Below are 15,667 nucleotides of genomic sequence, written 5' to 3'. Positions count from 1 at the left end.
AATACTTATGGGTCTACTAAATGAATTCGATATGTTAATCTCCAGAAGTCATACTAGTTATTAAATATACAGGTAACCCTCTATCCCTGCAGGTTCCAGACCCATGGATTCAACCAATCATAGATCTAAAGTATTCGGAGGGGAAATGTGTTGTTGGTGATGTGTGCTATGTAGTTAGGCCTACAATGGTCATGTCTGTTCTGAACATGTACAACGGTTTTCTTGTCACTCCCTAAGCAATACTGTATAACAACTAGTTGCATCCATTTACATTGTAGTAGTGATTATGTGTAATCTAGAGCTTATTTAAAGTAGATAGAAGACATACATAGGTTATATTCAAATAATATGGCATTTTATATAGGGGACTTTAGCATCTGCGGATTTTGGTATACATGGTGGGTCCCAAAAGCAAACCCCCATGCATACTGAGGGACAACTGTCAATGTGTGTGTGCGCTTGTGTTCATATTTATGTACATATATATGGATGACATGATGTACTATATATCTTATACATATATATATATATATACACACACATACATTGATATGATGTAATGTTATATATTTTTTCTTTATAAAGTTAGTGCTTGAAATGAAAAAAAAGCCTACTGTAGAAAAAATAGCACCAAACTTGAAACCAGAAAACCTAAATTTTACTCCACCCCTTCTAACTTTTGGCTGTGTAATTTTGGTGACATCACTTAAAATCTATTCACTACAATTTCTGAAATGCGAGATTATATGTACATTATTTTAAATTTCTTTCAGTTATGAGTTTGTGAATTCCAAAACTGCCTGCTTTCATTATCATCTGAATGAGGCCTCCTACTTCTGCTATGGACTGCATTCATGTGTAATGGATTTTTATTGTCCTGTTAGCAAATAATTTGTTAAAAACAGAGAGGCTTGGCTTTGATGACTATCTGTGTGTTGACGGAAGGTCGATTGGATGGATGGATGGATGGATGGATGGATGGATGGATGGATGGATGGATGGATGGATGGGTGGATGGATGATGGATGGATAGATGATGGATGGATGATGGGCAGATGATGGGTGGATGGATGATGGGTGGATCATGGGTGGATAGATGATGGGTGGATGATGGATGGATGATGGGTGGATGACGGGTGGATGGATGATGGGTGGATGATGGATGGATGGATGATGGGTGGATGATGGGTGGATGATGGGTGGATGGATGATGGGTGGGTGGATGATGGGTGGATGATGGGTGGATGGATGATGGGTGGATGGATGATGGGTGGCTGATGGGTGGATGGATGATGGGTGGATGGATGATGGGTGGCTGATGGGTGGCTGATGGGTGGATGGATGATGGGTGGATGGATGATGGATGGATAATGGATGGATGGATGGATGGATGGATGGATGGATGGATGGATGGATGGATGGAGGATGGATGATGGATGATGGATGGATGGATGGATGGATGATGGATGATGGATGGATGGATGATGGATGGATGGATGGATAGATGATGGATGGATGATGGGTAGATGATGGGTGGGTGGATGATGGGTGGATGATGGGTGGATGGATGATGGGTGGCTGATGGGTGGATGGATGATGGGTGGATGATGGGTGGGTGGATGATGGGTGGATGATGGATGGATGATGGGTGGATGGATGATGGGTGGATGATGGGTGGATGATGGGTGGATGGATGACGGGTGGCTGATGGGTGGCTGATGGGTGGATGGATGATGGGTGGATGGATGATGGATGGATGATGGATGCATGAATTTATGGAAAGAAAGAGCAGAGGATAAAAGGCAAAGAGAGAGAAGCCAGGAGAATCGAGCTGCTGCAAAGAAAATTAAAGATTCACTGCAGAGAGCACCTTTGAAAAGTTTATTTTTAAAAGACTATGTATATATGGCAAATTAAATGGGAAAAGTTTAAACTCTGTGACTAAAAACGATTAGCTATCTTAAGTTTTATTTGCAACTCTGAATTTCGACCACTCTTTTCTTGGGTGGGGGAAGGGCAGCTGTTTCACTTATGTCATTTTAAATGATAATATTTTAACCATAAATTGATTGTGCAAGGGTAATGTAGACATGTTGTATGTAGAAAATTTTCTTCAAGACATATATCAAAACCTTTCTTAGTATTTTTAGAGGAAATTCTGAGCTAGAAGACTTGTTCTTTCTTCCCATGTCTTCCCATTTAAACAGTGTTTCCTCCTCTTGCTTCTTGTATGTAGAAGACAAATAAAATTTAAATATTCAAACTAAGATTACGAGTGTATGATAAATGCCTTGCTGAATAATTTATAATCACGGGCATTAGCATGACTTCAGAAGTGCCCGTGATTATCAATTCACAGGCAAGTACATTTGCAAGTCTACTTTTGTTTTAATTTAAATGTAGTCCCCACTTACATTTTTAATCATGTATTTGAATTTAAGTGTTCTATTTTATAAAATTATGCCTAACTACCTATAAGGAAAGTTTCATCAGTTACTGTTTCTTGAGTAGCTAATATATTCAGGGTCCCCTATAGGCACTTAAGCATAAAAATAGTTTCTGTGGCCCAGGAAATTATATTTTGCTAAGAAGACAAGGAAATAGATCCATGGTGGAGGCAACATCATGAAGACATGGAGGTTAGAAAAGCTTAGAATGTTTTTGAAAGTTACTGAGTTTGTTGGGTTAGTAACTTCTCTAAAACTTTTATTCTGCAAACATATTTTCAAATTTAAATTTGTGTCATTTTATCATATAAAACATTGACTTATACACATTATCCTTCCCAACAATAAAAAATTAAGATATTACCATGTTTTGATATTACTATAAATTATAATTATTTCCTTTCTAAAGCATACTATATAAGAAGATAAGTACACACGATATAGTTCGTATTTAAAACCTGTGTGCATCCCCACTTGTACATGTAACTCTCTTTGTATAAGAGTAAGTAAAACTTTTCTTGTCCTTCCCACTGAAGGAGCAGACTGTCAGCCCTTGGCAATGAAGTGGCTGGTTACAGGAGAGGATAACAGGAATGTTTAGGAGGCATTCCCTTTCTTCCAGTTGCTAAGTTATTATTCCCCCGAGTGGCCAATGTGAAATGTAAATAGAATATAGACGTAACTTACTGGTTTGTTTTCAGAGTACTTGTGTTTAATACAAAATGCTGTGTTTACTCTTTTGGTACAAAACCAAATTTAAGATGAGATCTTTATAGCTGAAGAAAGAAGTAAATAAATAATGGAATCTGAAGTGTTGGCTAGGATTTCCTGTCCTTTGGTTGTGCTGTGTAAAGTAAGAGGGACTGCTTCTGTGTACTTTCTGGCGGTTTGCAGAAAGATGGACTGCTGCTTTTGTGCATTTCCTTTCACTATATCTTAATTCAGCACAGAATTGACTAATTTGCTATCATTTCTGCAAGTTTCAACCATTTATTAAGCCAGGTTTAAAGTTTAAGGCAATTTTAAGTGTTCTGTCAGTTAATAATAAAATGCTTCCATTAAAAATGTATTACCAATACTCAATAGAAGTCAATCACATCACCCTCCATAAAACAAAGTTGATTAGAACGTCTTTGAAAAGACCCATTTAGAAGCCATGACAGCTGAAGCGTCTCTGTATAAATATGGATAACTTCTTTGTGAATAGACATTTAGATTATTTGGTTTAAAATGAACTCGTTATTTTGCGTTTAAATCACACTTTCGACAAACTACTAAAAAATTGGTCTGGCTGAATCTGATAGTATTACATTTCAATGTAATGATTAATCTAGATTCTGATAAGAATTATAAAAATTTAAAATGAGTCTTCATGAATGTGGCTTAAAATTTGTAAGATAAGTCTAATATTTATTGCCTAAATATTTTCACAAAATCTTAGTTTCTAAAGTTGACTTCTGTATGATTCATAAATGACAGGATAGGTAAAAAAATAATGTTTATTATGTATGTTTGATTATATCAACATGTTAATATTCTGGCTAATAGCTACATAGTATAATTAGGGAGTACTAAATTTATTTGTTTTTAAAAATTCTTCATCTTCTTCTTATGCTCTTAGCCAAGGGCAGGTATTCAAGCTAGATAAGAAATGGGAAGTAGAGGGTTAGAGAGGCTGGTCAAAGTAGTCAATACCATCCATGCAAACATAGAAGGGCCATGATAAGAGAGAGCCAGGTTCCCATGGACATGGCCTCCTATAGCAAAAATTAATCATTGCCTTCTCAAGGTGAGACCAGTTAGGGTAGAGAGACCAAAAGTAACCCACTACACTTGTCAGAAATGGACATATTTTCACCCTTGCTTTGTCAGGTCTTGACACTAGTGATAGTATGTTTAATATTGTGATCTGTCTGTCACAAGAAGGCTTGGGGCTTCAGTCCCAGATGTATAAAATCAACGCAACTGGTAGATGTGTGTCTGCTTTATCAGTGTGTGCATATAGTCTGTGTTTATCTCATCCTGTATGTGCTCACTTATATATGAAAGAAGACATTTTTATGTACACACAATTTTATTTTTATATGTGCACACTACAATGGATAGTCAAGATACACGTGTGTATGGATACGTATGTAGATTTGTATGTATAATCATTCCTTTGTCACATTATTGACCCTGAGGTATGTGTTTGTTTTTTTTGTCAGGAGGGAATTCATTGGGTTTATTCAAAAAGACAAAAGGTACATTGGCCCGAATGCTTATAATTGAGAAGTAAACAATTTGAAAATGTGTACCTGCTTAGAAGAGGCAGAATGAATACAAATAAAGCATGCGTGGCCGGATGGGAAAGAATTTCCCACATTTGTAAGTGAGGATCCTCATAAACATGTTTTATTCCTTATGGGTATAATTCCAGAAGGCGGTACCCCATAGTGATTTAGAGCAAGGACATTGGAATCACAGAGGTAAGGGTTGTGGCCCTTATGGTGGGAATTTCAGTATAATTCTTGTACTGAATCTTAATTTTTATAACTGTATGCATATATAGTGGTATACATATACATATCACATAATTATTTTAAGAACTAAATGAAATACTTTAATATGGCAAAAATTAGTAGAAAATGATAAACACTGAATCACAGTATTTAAAAATAAGAAAACACTAACACTTACTAAGAACTTTTTAGTTACTACAATTTACTTACATTTTGCATGGATAATCTCCTTTAATACAGTTAATAATCTATACAGATGGATATTATTAGACAGATGATGAATGTGGGGCTTGGAATTTGAACCTCTTGTTCAAGGTCTTATACTTAACTAGTGGCAGAGTCAGAATTTGAAATCAGTTTACCCCTAGAACTCATGTGTTTCACCAATACAATGCTGACAAACACTCAGGAAAAGTTAGCCACACTCTTATCATCATCATTATTACATATGAATGAAGAATGCCATGATTATCCTCTAGGGTTTAATGTTAGTTGTTCAGGAAATATTCCTCTGTTACTTCTGCTGAGAGATTTGTCTGTCTTTAAATTTTCTACGATTATGATTGTATTTACTACTATTAAAAAAACTGAAACCCCTGTTAACAGTAAGGACGGAAGGTGGGAAATAAAACAAAAAATGAAAAATAAATTAAGATTATAATAGAAGTGTAATTTCTATATATATGAACGGGCTCTCGGAAAGTTTCCTGGTTTTATCTCCCACTATTCAGAGAAAAATTCCCAAGCTCTGAATTCCTGAAGATCTCATCATATAAGGCATTCAGCGCATTAGCCACTGTGTCGTTCTCAGAGCGCTCTGTACTCCCGAGGCTGCCCTCCCAGCGCTGCCCTGCACCTTCCCTTCCGTGCACTGCTCATCATTTCCATTTGCAAGAAGTGAGACCTCGCTGCTTCGCGCTCACGCTGCTTTCAGCACAGCGTTTCAGTACTAAACGAAGTGCCTGCTTTAAGTGAAAATGTACATTTTCAAGTACACGAGTTGCCCTGGCGTGCTGCCAGTGGACATGCGGAGTATTTATATAATTGTTTAATGGCAGTGCTCCCTTCTTTCTAGGAGCGATTTTTGATGAGTCTGCCAAGAAAGATGAGGAGGTGTTTCGCACAGCCGTCGGCGACCTCAACCAGAATGAGGAGATCTTACAGACGGAGAAGATCACCTTCTCCGTGACATTTGTTGATGGCAACAACCCATTTCAAGCGGTTCAAGAAGGTATGTTCACCAGCAGCCTCCTTTCTATAATGTTTGTTATTTGGTTCAGTTTAAACAGCATTAAAACTAGGCCCCTGAACATGTAAAAGGCCCCTGAACATGGATGGATATCAGTTTGGCGTCTTTGCTGCACTGCTTTTCTTTGAGAGTTTGGTAGGTGTCACCCTTGTACCCCCTTCTGCAACAGCACAGTGTGTGAAGTTATTGCTGTAATGTGAAAGGAGCATAAATAGTCACAAAAAAAGGTTTATAATATTTTATTATTTCAGTGTAAATGAAGCATTCCAAAAGGTAGGATTTTGTATTTGAATTTTTATTTTTGACTGAAAGGCTGCCACCTTGAATGTTGCTACAACTTGTGATGACATTTCAGGTATATTCATTGCAAATGTCTTGGTGGAAGGGAAGCTCTTAGACTACATACAAATCAAAGATTTTTGTGATGGTATTCTAATATACCGACCGAGGTTATACATTTTTTATTCTCTACAGTATGCCAAATATTAAAGCACTTGTCTCCATTCTCTCTGTATACTTGAGTGAATTAAAATGTTTCATAGGTATAAAGTCATACAAATGCAAATTATTTTTATTATGCTGAAATAATCATTTGTAGGAATGAAGGCTTTGATTGAAAGATCTTAGACTGATAGAACTCTATTATTGATGCTATTATGCTAATAACATATTTGGCCTTTCGATTGGGAAAGCACTCATTGTTCATGAAACTATTTGTTGCTAGTCTATTTTATAGTTTATTGTGATAATATATTCACACTAAAGATACTAACACAGAATTAATTTAGTCAAATGAAGCATTCACTTCATTAAATGCTTAAAGAGGACTTGGCAACAGAAAAGACAGACAAGAAAACTTATGTGGTCAAGTTTGGCATGAAACTTTTTAAAGATAAATACTTAAGGGGTAAGAAAAATAAATATAAATGCTTGTGGGTTGTTGTTTTTTAAATGTTCTTTTCATCAGTGTTGTATCTGCATAATATACAAGAAAACTTTTTTGGAATATATTTTGATCAGTAGCATTGGTTACTGTTTAACCTTATTTATGATTACGTTTGACAGTAAGAGAATAGATAGAATGATTAGTGGTCTAATGGATTTTCCTTTTTATTAATTTGACTGAGTGAAAAAGTATTATTTTAATGAAATTGACATAAGAGAATTAACTACAAGCTGTTTCTGCAAATAATAAGTTGTTTATAATAATATGATGGAATTTTAATTTTTAATAAGTAAACATCAATTTAAAAAGTCAGATTAATATAAACATCCAGTTATTTACATTTTTAAATGAGAATTATCCTGGGAATTTGGGGCTTTAAATAATGACTATGCTGATAAATTTTCTATAGAAACATTTAAAAGCTGTCTAAATTAATATTATAATTCATGAAGCAATCTTCAAAATAATAAAGTTGAATTTATGGAAAATACCCAATGAAGTAAAAGAATATATATACTAGGAAGAATGTTATTCACTTTAAATAAATCTCTATGATATTTCTTTCTCAACTCTTAGTTTTAATGACTGAAATTAGAAGAGGGGAAAAATGAGGACAGGTTTATTTTTGTGACAGTCTTCTGAATAACTATTTAATAATTTTTATAAATTAACTTCAAAGACATGCTAAAATATCCATGCCTTTTAAAATTCCACTTTGACTGAAAGCGTGTAGAAATATAGAAATGACGACAATAGAATGGGTAGAAGTCTGAGTAAATATGTCCCTCACACCTATTTTAGAGACTACAAGTTGAGAAGCAAAGGCAATTTTTAAATATACCACAATCTGTTTACATATTGCTTTGTGTAACCAATCGTGCTGCCAGCTAAATTCTGGAAACACATATATCTCTCGTAAGAACTATTGTGAATGGAAAGAATTTGTGGGATTGAAAGCAAATTGAGAAAAGAAATACGTTTTAAATTTCTGAGAGAGTCCACTAGATATTTGTCAAGAAAGAAGAAAGAACTTGACACTTTCCTAATGGTTTCTGATACTAATAGGATGTTCTGGATCAGTTATTTTGATGCTGTGCTCCAGGTAACGAAGCTCTGGAGCTCATTTGTTTCCCCACTCAGTACCAAGGAAGATCTCTCTAAAGCTCTCTTTGTAAGTGACTTGTTCAAAAAAATAAAAAATAAATAAGGGGAAGTAGTCAACTGAAAGAGAACATTAAAGAATTAAGGAATATTTTCTTAAATGTTTAGAGGAAGTAAATTAGGAGGAAACCTCAGCTGTGCAATCAAAGATTGCTAGTTTTCTATGATCCCACATTTGCTGTAATACCTTAAAATCTATAGTATATAAGATCAAGATCTAAAACCAGCTTGTTTATTTTTCACATGCTAAAGGAGGGCACAAGAGTCAATGATATAATTATTGCTGATTGTTCATATGTTACACTCTTGATGAACTTCTAAGAACTTCATGTTTTTGAGTTCTCTCTCCTCTCTTTTTGTTTTTGATTATTTGAATTTGAAAGTCTAATCCTGAATAAGTAACATCACCAAGCATATCGATATTTGGTGATAATAACAAATGATAAAAAGGTTGATCCTTGGATAGATAAATGAAATTTAAAAACCTGACATCTTCAATTTGTTTTATTGTTAGAACTTCCTGTACTAGACATATTTGTGAAATGTTTCTTATTAGACATTTAAGTTTTTGTTTACTTTTTCCTTCTACTATCAACAGTTAGATAGAGGGACTTAAGGGTAAATAAACTATCTTTTTAAGTCATACACTGTGGTAAAAAGTAATAGTACTATTAAAATGCTCTTTTGTAGCTTTGGTCACAGTAAATATGGACATAGTAATAACTGATTTAAATAATTGATAATAATTTTTAAGGTGAGTCTCTAGAAGAGAATGTCTTGGTTATAACACAAGATCAATATTCCGTTCTCTGGATATGAATGGCTGTATTTGCTTATTTTTATCATGGTCCTGTAACATTAATCACAGCACTTTTAGATAAGTGAACTGTAGAAAAGAATTCCTGTTTTCACAAAAGTGATCTTAAAATAAACGACCTATTTTCATAATTATTTTTCTTTTACTTTGAATATATTTGTTGATAAGGCACTGTATGTCTTTTGTGTATTGAGTTGTGGGATGTTAACTGAGGCCAACGATTTTTATACTTTAACTCAGGAGATTTTTTTTTTTTAAGCTACTTCGTAGCTGGGATGAAGCTTTCTACCTTAAGATGATATATATATATATATATATATATATAAAATGATATGGTGTATTTTTGAAAACCTAGAGAATTATAAAAGTGGGAAATTATATATTCCTAGTTGAATGTTTTTGATATGTAGATGAAGTAACTGAGATCATAGTGGTTAACTCATTTTCCTACACGCTGCAAATGTGAATCAGAGAAAGAACTAACCCAAAACTTTCATAGCACTATTCTGATGTTTTCCTTGCGATATCTGCTAGTCACAGATATTTTGAGAGCTCACAATGTTTCCTAAGACTTTATTAAATACCATGGGGAATGAAAAAATGTAGTAGATTTATATTTTTTGACATTATTTATATTCGTAGGTTTTAGATCTCATGGAGTGGTAAAAAAATTCTAATTTAAGTTAATCAATACCATTTGCATTGCATAAATCACTCATGTTCTTTCATCCTTGGTTTTCCTCATCTATAAATAAGAAATCAGAACATAAATTATGTATTTAAAGGTCAGTTTTATTTCTATGGATGAAATGTCTCTGATTCTTTAGAACACACTTCCAGATTCAAAACTTAACAGAATCATAGAAATGATCACGACGTAGTTTCTCTTTAGAGAAGGACTCACAATTGCTGAAACTGCCTCCTAGTTTTTTGGTAACTGACTTCAAAATAAATTAAAAGTATTTATAATGCCTGTTCTTTGCTTTGACACCTCACTCGACTATTCACTGCAACCCAAAAAACTCATTACTGTCGCTGTAAGCCAGCAAGGGCCTTTTGCTGGCTCCCTTGACCTGGACCAAAGCAGCTGTTGCTGAATTTCTTTCCTTGCTCCTTCCTTGTGGACCGTTTCCTCTGTGGTGCCTGTGTGCCGGATGTAACATAGATACACAAATGTCTGGTGTGGGAGAGACTGCTTTCTCTCCTGAAAGCAATAGCAATTGTTTATGTTGCCAGCTCTTAGCTGAGACTAACAACACGAAAGGCCATGAAAGGTGGGGATTTACAAGAAAACAAGGTCAGGGTAGATAAGGGGAGTGCCTTTGTAAAATGTCCACATGGAAAGCTGAATGCAGTAACTATCATAATTATTATTCTTTCTGTTATGCCACAAACCATTATGAAAATATAGTTATAAAGCTTTTTTAAATATAGAAAGCAGTCACGGTTAAGATTGCTCATCTCACTTTTAATATAGTGACATTTTCAGTTGGATTTGCATCCTGTATCTTCCAAAGTAAAATCACTGTAAGTGTAAAACAACAAGACTGCTTTCTTCTATGATTTATAGAATTTATCTCATTTCTTCATACTTATTTATAAAAGACACAAGTATCTATATTATAACAGGAGAGTAGGATAGCCAATGAGATTATAAGGAAATCTAACTAGGAAGAAGCACTTCTCTAAAACACATTGATTGAGTGTATTTCTGGTGCCATCGGCTGAATCTGAGTAGTCTGGTTCAGAAAGGATGTAAATGTCAAAGAAAGATTTATGTGGTCACACTAGTTGATGCTTTATTCCAGGGCTTAGTCTCATAATTTATATTCCCCTCTGCTTTAATAAGACATTTTTAATGTGGAAAAAAAAAATCTGCTAATTCCAAATGCTTGCTCAGATTGGATTCTGCACCGCTCCCAGCACAGGGCTTCAGTGTGCATACCTCATCAGCCTATGTTTTCCTGGATCAATTTTGGGAGCTCCAATTCCACTTTATTTTTTGAACTTGAGAGTTGGTGGCTCCAGGGGCCAATAAACAAAACCTGAATGTCATGTAGGTATAATTCTTCTTATTCATTCATTTGTTCGTTTAATCATTTTTCAATTCTCCTTCCCTTACCATATCAAGGCTAGTGCTAGGCTATGAATCCCAGTCTCTACTCCCCATAAACTGCGTAACTCATGCTGAACTATATGTGAGCAGAGGTGGAAGGAATAATTGACGCAGCTGACCGGTGTCTCCAAACACTCACACTTAGGAGGAATACTCGATGTCCATTCAGTGGCTGCCTGGACCTTTCCTTTCCTCCAGGAGTTTGGGATATTTAGCTTGGTGAGTTCCCCAGTCATCGCCTGCCAAGTCCCAGATCGCTTTTTCTCTCTACCTGCCACATTGTAAGGATGGGCCTCTAAGGTCTGGAACCAGAATCTATCGTGTGAACTGAATGTCCATCGTCAGTGTAACATTGAAGTATGAAGAATTCTGCATCTGTTAGGGACAACCACTGCATGCACTCTTTTAAATGTCTTATACTACCTCTTTCCATTGAAGAATTACCCGTCAAGAGGAATTAAAGTAAGACATATTTGGAATCTAATTTTGGGAGTACTCAGTCAGATCAGTCTAGCCAAGTACTTATTAAATGCCTAGCACTGTTGCAGCGCTGGGCTACCTACAATAGTAAAAGAAATAGAGGACGCTGCGTCTGACTGCAGAAGCTCACAGATGTACGTGAGGGGGCTAAGAAGGTTCAAAGCATGAAAAGACATTATGCTGTTGGCTTCTACCTATAACTTGGGATTTTAATGGTGTTAATAATAAAAGAAAGATGATGTAGCTTTTAAAAATATTTTCAGGAGAAAGAGGAAATTTTTATCTTAAAAATTATTATTTTTAATATAATGTTAATGAAGATGAAAATTGCATAGCTTATTTTTTTCCTGTGATTTACTGTTGTACTCCTATATTGGCCTTGCCCTTAATTCATTCAAAACCACACTGTTAAAGTAATGGGTCTCTAATACGATGAGTAGATTTGAGATTCAGATGTTTATAGGCCTCTACATCATGATTTTATAGCTTTTCTTCTTTGAGGCCGTTTACCTCACTCTCTGCAATTGTGTTCTGTTGCATAAGTTACCTCATAAAATATATATTTGAACAATATGTGCTGCTCTGGATGTTGTTTTATTTAAAAGAAGCTTAAGAAGCTTTAGCAGCTTTCTATAAAGCTGTGTTCAATGGAAGCGAAGGTTTATTCTTCTCATGTTTCTTAAGCATTCTTTATTTCTAGCAAGTATTTTTCTCATAAGAAGAGCAAACCACTTCCTCCTTTTGTTCTCTTTCCACCTTTATGGGTACATTGCATCATTAGAGCAGCATGATTCAGCTTTTAATTGGTCTCTCATGATAGCGCCTTGGTGACAGAATCACCTCTGTGTCTTAAAGTCACTGTGAATATATAGTATATCAGAGTAAAAACCACACTTACCTCTGCAGTTGTATTGAGAGTCTACTGTGTAGTTATAAAAATAGTTTAAGTTCATGTTGACAAATCAAAGATGACTTTACTATATTCAGAAATTTTAAACTATTATCAATATTATTGATATCCAAGTCTCAAATGATCCAGTCTACTTGCTTAACTTGAAATTAGCCTGACTTTTTATCTTAACAGTAACATTTATTGTTGCACGTCCTTGGCAGGTGCGGTTAGGTCGATGGGAGTCACGTTCTGAGCAGTCTTTTAGTACGCGTGCAACATTTGGTTGAATTGTCTTGCAATTTTCAAAGGAATTATCACTGAAAGATTTGCTTCCAAAAGGAGCATACACAGTCAGTGTGCAATAGGAAATTGCATATTCTTGGGAAAATGGGAATTAATCAGCATGTGTTTTCTGGGTGCCTAGAAGCGTTTGGCCTTGAGCTGCTCTGCGCAATGCTGTGCTCTCCATTGGCTGCCCTGAGTCTTACCTGGTTAGCTTGACCTTCACTACTGTGTTAGTCCTGACCTCTGTGCTCTCCTTCCTTTTGCCCTCCCATTATAGGGCTCTTTTTAAGCTCTTCCTTCACTCCCCTTTTAATCATTGACACTCCATATTGTTTTGTGCACACTTAGAATATCATATTTGGTTCAGTATATCTTAAATTTGATGTGATTTATCCTGCTTAGAAAAAACAACATGGAAATTAAGTGCATGGGCCATAAAAATAAATGCATCTGCCTTTATATGAGTTCTACGCCATCTCTTATTGTCTGTAGGACCTTGAACACAACTAATGTCTCTGAGCCTTAGTTTCTTCATATATGAAGTTGGATTAAATACATACTCCATGGGATTACTTTGATTATGTGATTATTGAATGATGATTTGCAATTACAATTTGTGGGTTTCTCTACTAATCTGAATACACCTTAATAATGCAGGAGAACATGATAGTGTGTAGCACTGTTGCTAGGGTCCATCAGTAAGTTTCTCTCTCTTTCGGTTCTTTCTCTCTCTATCTTCCCAAACATCCCCTACCACATGTATTGGTAGTTCCCATGGATACCATGATAATACTAAGTTTGTTATCTGTCTAGTCAGTATTGCCCAATTGAGTCTTTCCTTATCAACATCCTGAGTGCTGGGGTTGTAAAAAAATATTATAAACATTAAATGCTTCTGTTTTTTTTTTCTTTCTTCCTGGGCTACTTCTGCTAGTCAGCACAGGAAGATGAGAATTATATTTGTAGTGTAATTTATTTGGCAAATAGTAGTGATGTTGCAACATGTGTACTTAGGATCAGGAGGATTTAAAATACCTTGTTACCATTTCTGGGAAGTGGAGTAGGCCTGTGGAGATCAAATTAAAGCTTTCTGATGATTTGTGTAGGCTTAACACAATCAGTGAAGTAAGTAAAGCACTGAGTCATAACTAAATGGAATTCAGTTGTAGAGAGGCATAATGTTGCAGAAGAGCGATGTATGTGAAGGTCAAATATATAAATGAATTCAAGGAAAGCTTTAGGCTTTGAGAGGTGCATCATCTCTGGTGCTTGGAGTTTACTTCTGACATGATTATTTAAAATGTTATTTTTCTATGTTTTGCACATTTTTATTCTAACTATACATGGCCAAATATTAACTCCAAAACCTTGATCATTGGTTCCTTGGAATTTACAGTACTTTTTTTTTTTTTTAAATATGTCTTTATTGATTTCAGAGAGAGGAAGGGAGAGGGGAAGAGAGAGATAAAAGCAGCAATGATGAGAGTCATTAATTGGCTGCCTCCTGCATGCTCCCGACTGGGGATCGAGCCTGCAACCCGGGCATGTGCCCTGACCAGGATCTCCTGGGTCTTTGGTGGATGCTCAACCGCTGATCCATGCCAGCCTGGCGAGTACTATTTTCCTTAAATGACACATGCTATCATGTGATTTTCCGAGGTATCATGCCTCATTCAAGACATATTTGCATTTTGAAATAATGATTGACTAATATGATATTAAGATTGACTAAGCTCATTCCTTCAAGCTGTATTTTCAAATATAGAAAAGACTTCAAACATAAAAGAACTCCAAATGTCTATTATATATAAGAAATATATTGCAAAATGGAAAATAAATGTTTTCTCAGAATGTAATTTTTTGGGGATAAAAACTGTTACACAAATCGAAGTCTGAAGCAGTCCTAGTACAGAGAATGTTTCTAAATAGAATGACTGAATATTCAATAATACTTTTGTACTTTACTTTTGAATTTATACATATATGAAATCTAACAGAATACTTTGAGATGGCCCTGTATGCTATTCTTATCATTAAAACTGATCGAGCTCTGCTGGTGTGGTTCAGTGGTTGAGGTTCAACCCAGGAGCCTGAAGGTTGCTGGTTTGATTCCTGGTCAGGACACATGTCTGGGTTGCAGGCTCAGCCCCCAGTAGGAGACATGCAGGAGGCAGCCCGATGGATGATTCGCTCATCATTGATGTTTCTCTCTCTCTCTCTCTCTCTCCTTCTCCCTTCTCTCTGAAATCAATAAAAAACATATTAAAAACAAAACAAAACAAAACAAAAAACTGAACAAGACATGGAGAACTTTGCTAATAGAAAGTAACTACGGGATTCAATAAAGGACACATTCTTACTGGTCAAAGAATAAGAAACTGATACATTGGCCACATTCTACCTGCTCCTAAATCCTGTTCTTACTGTTATATTTAGTTGTCAATATCTTTATTTTTGGAATTAGTGAGTTCATCTTTTTATTCTGATTCAAAATTCTAAGTGTTTTTGTCCAGTTTAAAGAAGTCTCTCTATATTAACTCATTACATATACATACATTTATATATGCTCATTCATACATTTACATATGTGTATATTAAACTTCATCTGTATACTCTAAGTTATATGTATGTGCACCATGTGTATATGATGTAAGTTCACCAGTTCACCAGCCACTGCTCTCTCTTGGTCACCCTTCCAAAGTTCACTCATGCTTTTCAAGGGGCAATTTTAAACCTCTATTTCCTATGTCTGTTAAAATGAAACAGGGAAGTT

At 35.4% G+C, this 15,667-nt stretch overlaps 1 protein-coding gene across 2 annotated transcripts in view; it reads left to right on the top strand.

The window, feature by feature from the left end:
* GRID2 (glutamate ionotropic receptor delta type subunit 2) overlaps positions 1-15,667 on the top strand; it is a 1,226,675-nt gene that overhangs the window by 222,396 nt on the left and 988,612 nt on the right. For both annotated transcript variants that reach the window (XM_087826562.1, XM_087826560.1), the window contains exon 2: positions 6,024-6,179. In XM_087826562.1, coding sequence (XP_087682688.1) covers positions 6,024-6,179 — 156 coding nt within the window. The remainder of the gene's footprint in view (positions 1-6,023; positions 6,180-15,667) is intronic.

Source organism: Miniopterus natalensis, chromosome 1, assembly GCF_054644295.1.
Source record: "Miniopterus natalensis isolate mMinNat1 chromosome 1, mMinNat1.hap1, whole genome shotgun sequence".
NCBI classification, from domain to species: Eukaryota; Metazoa; Chordata; class Mammalia; order Chiroptera; family Miniopteridae; genus Miniopterus; species Miniopterus natalensis.
Note: the sequence above shows the minus strand (reverse complement) of the source record. Positions and strands in the feature narration are given on the sequence as shown.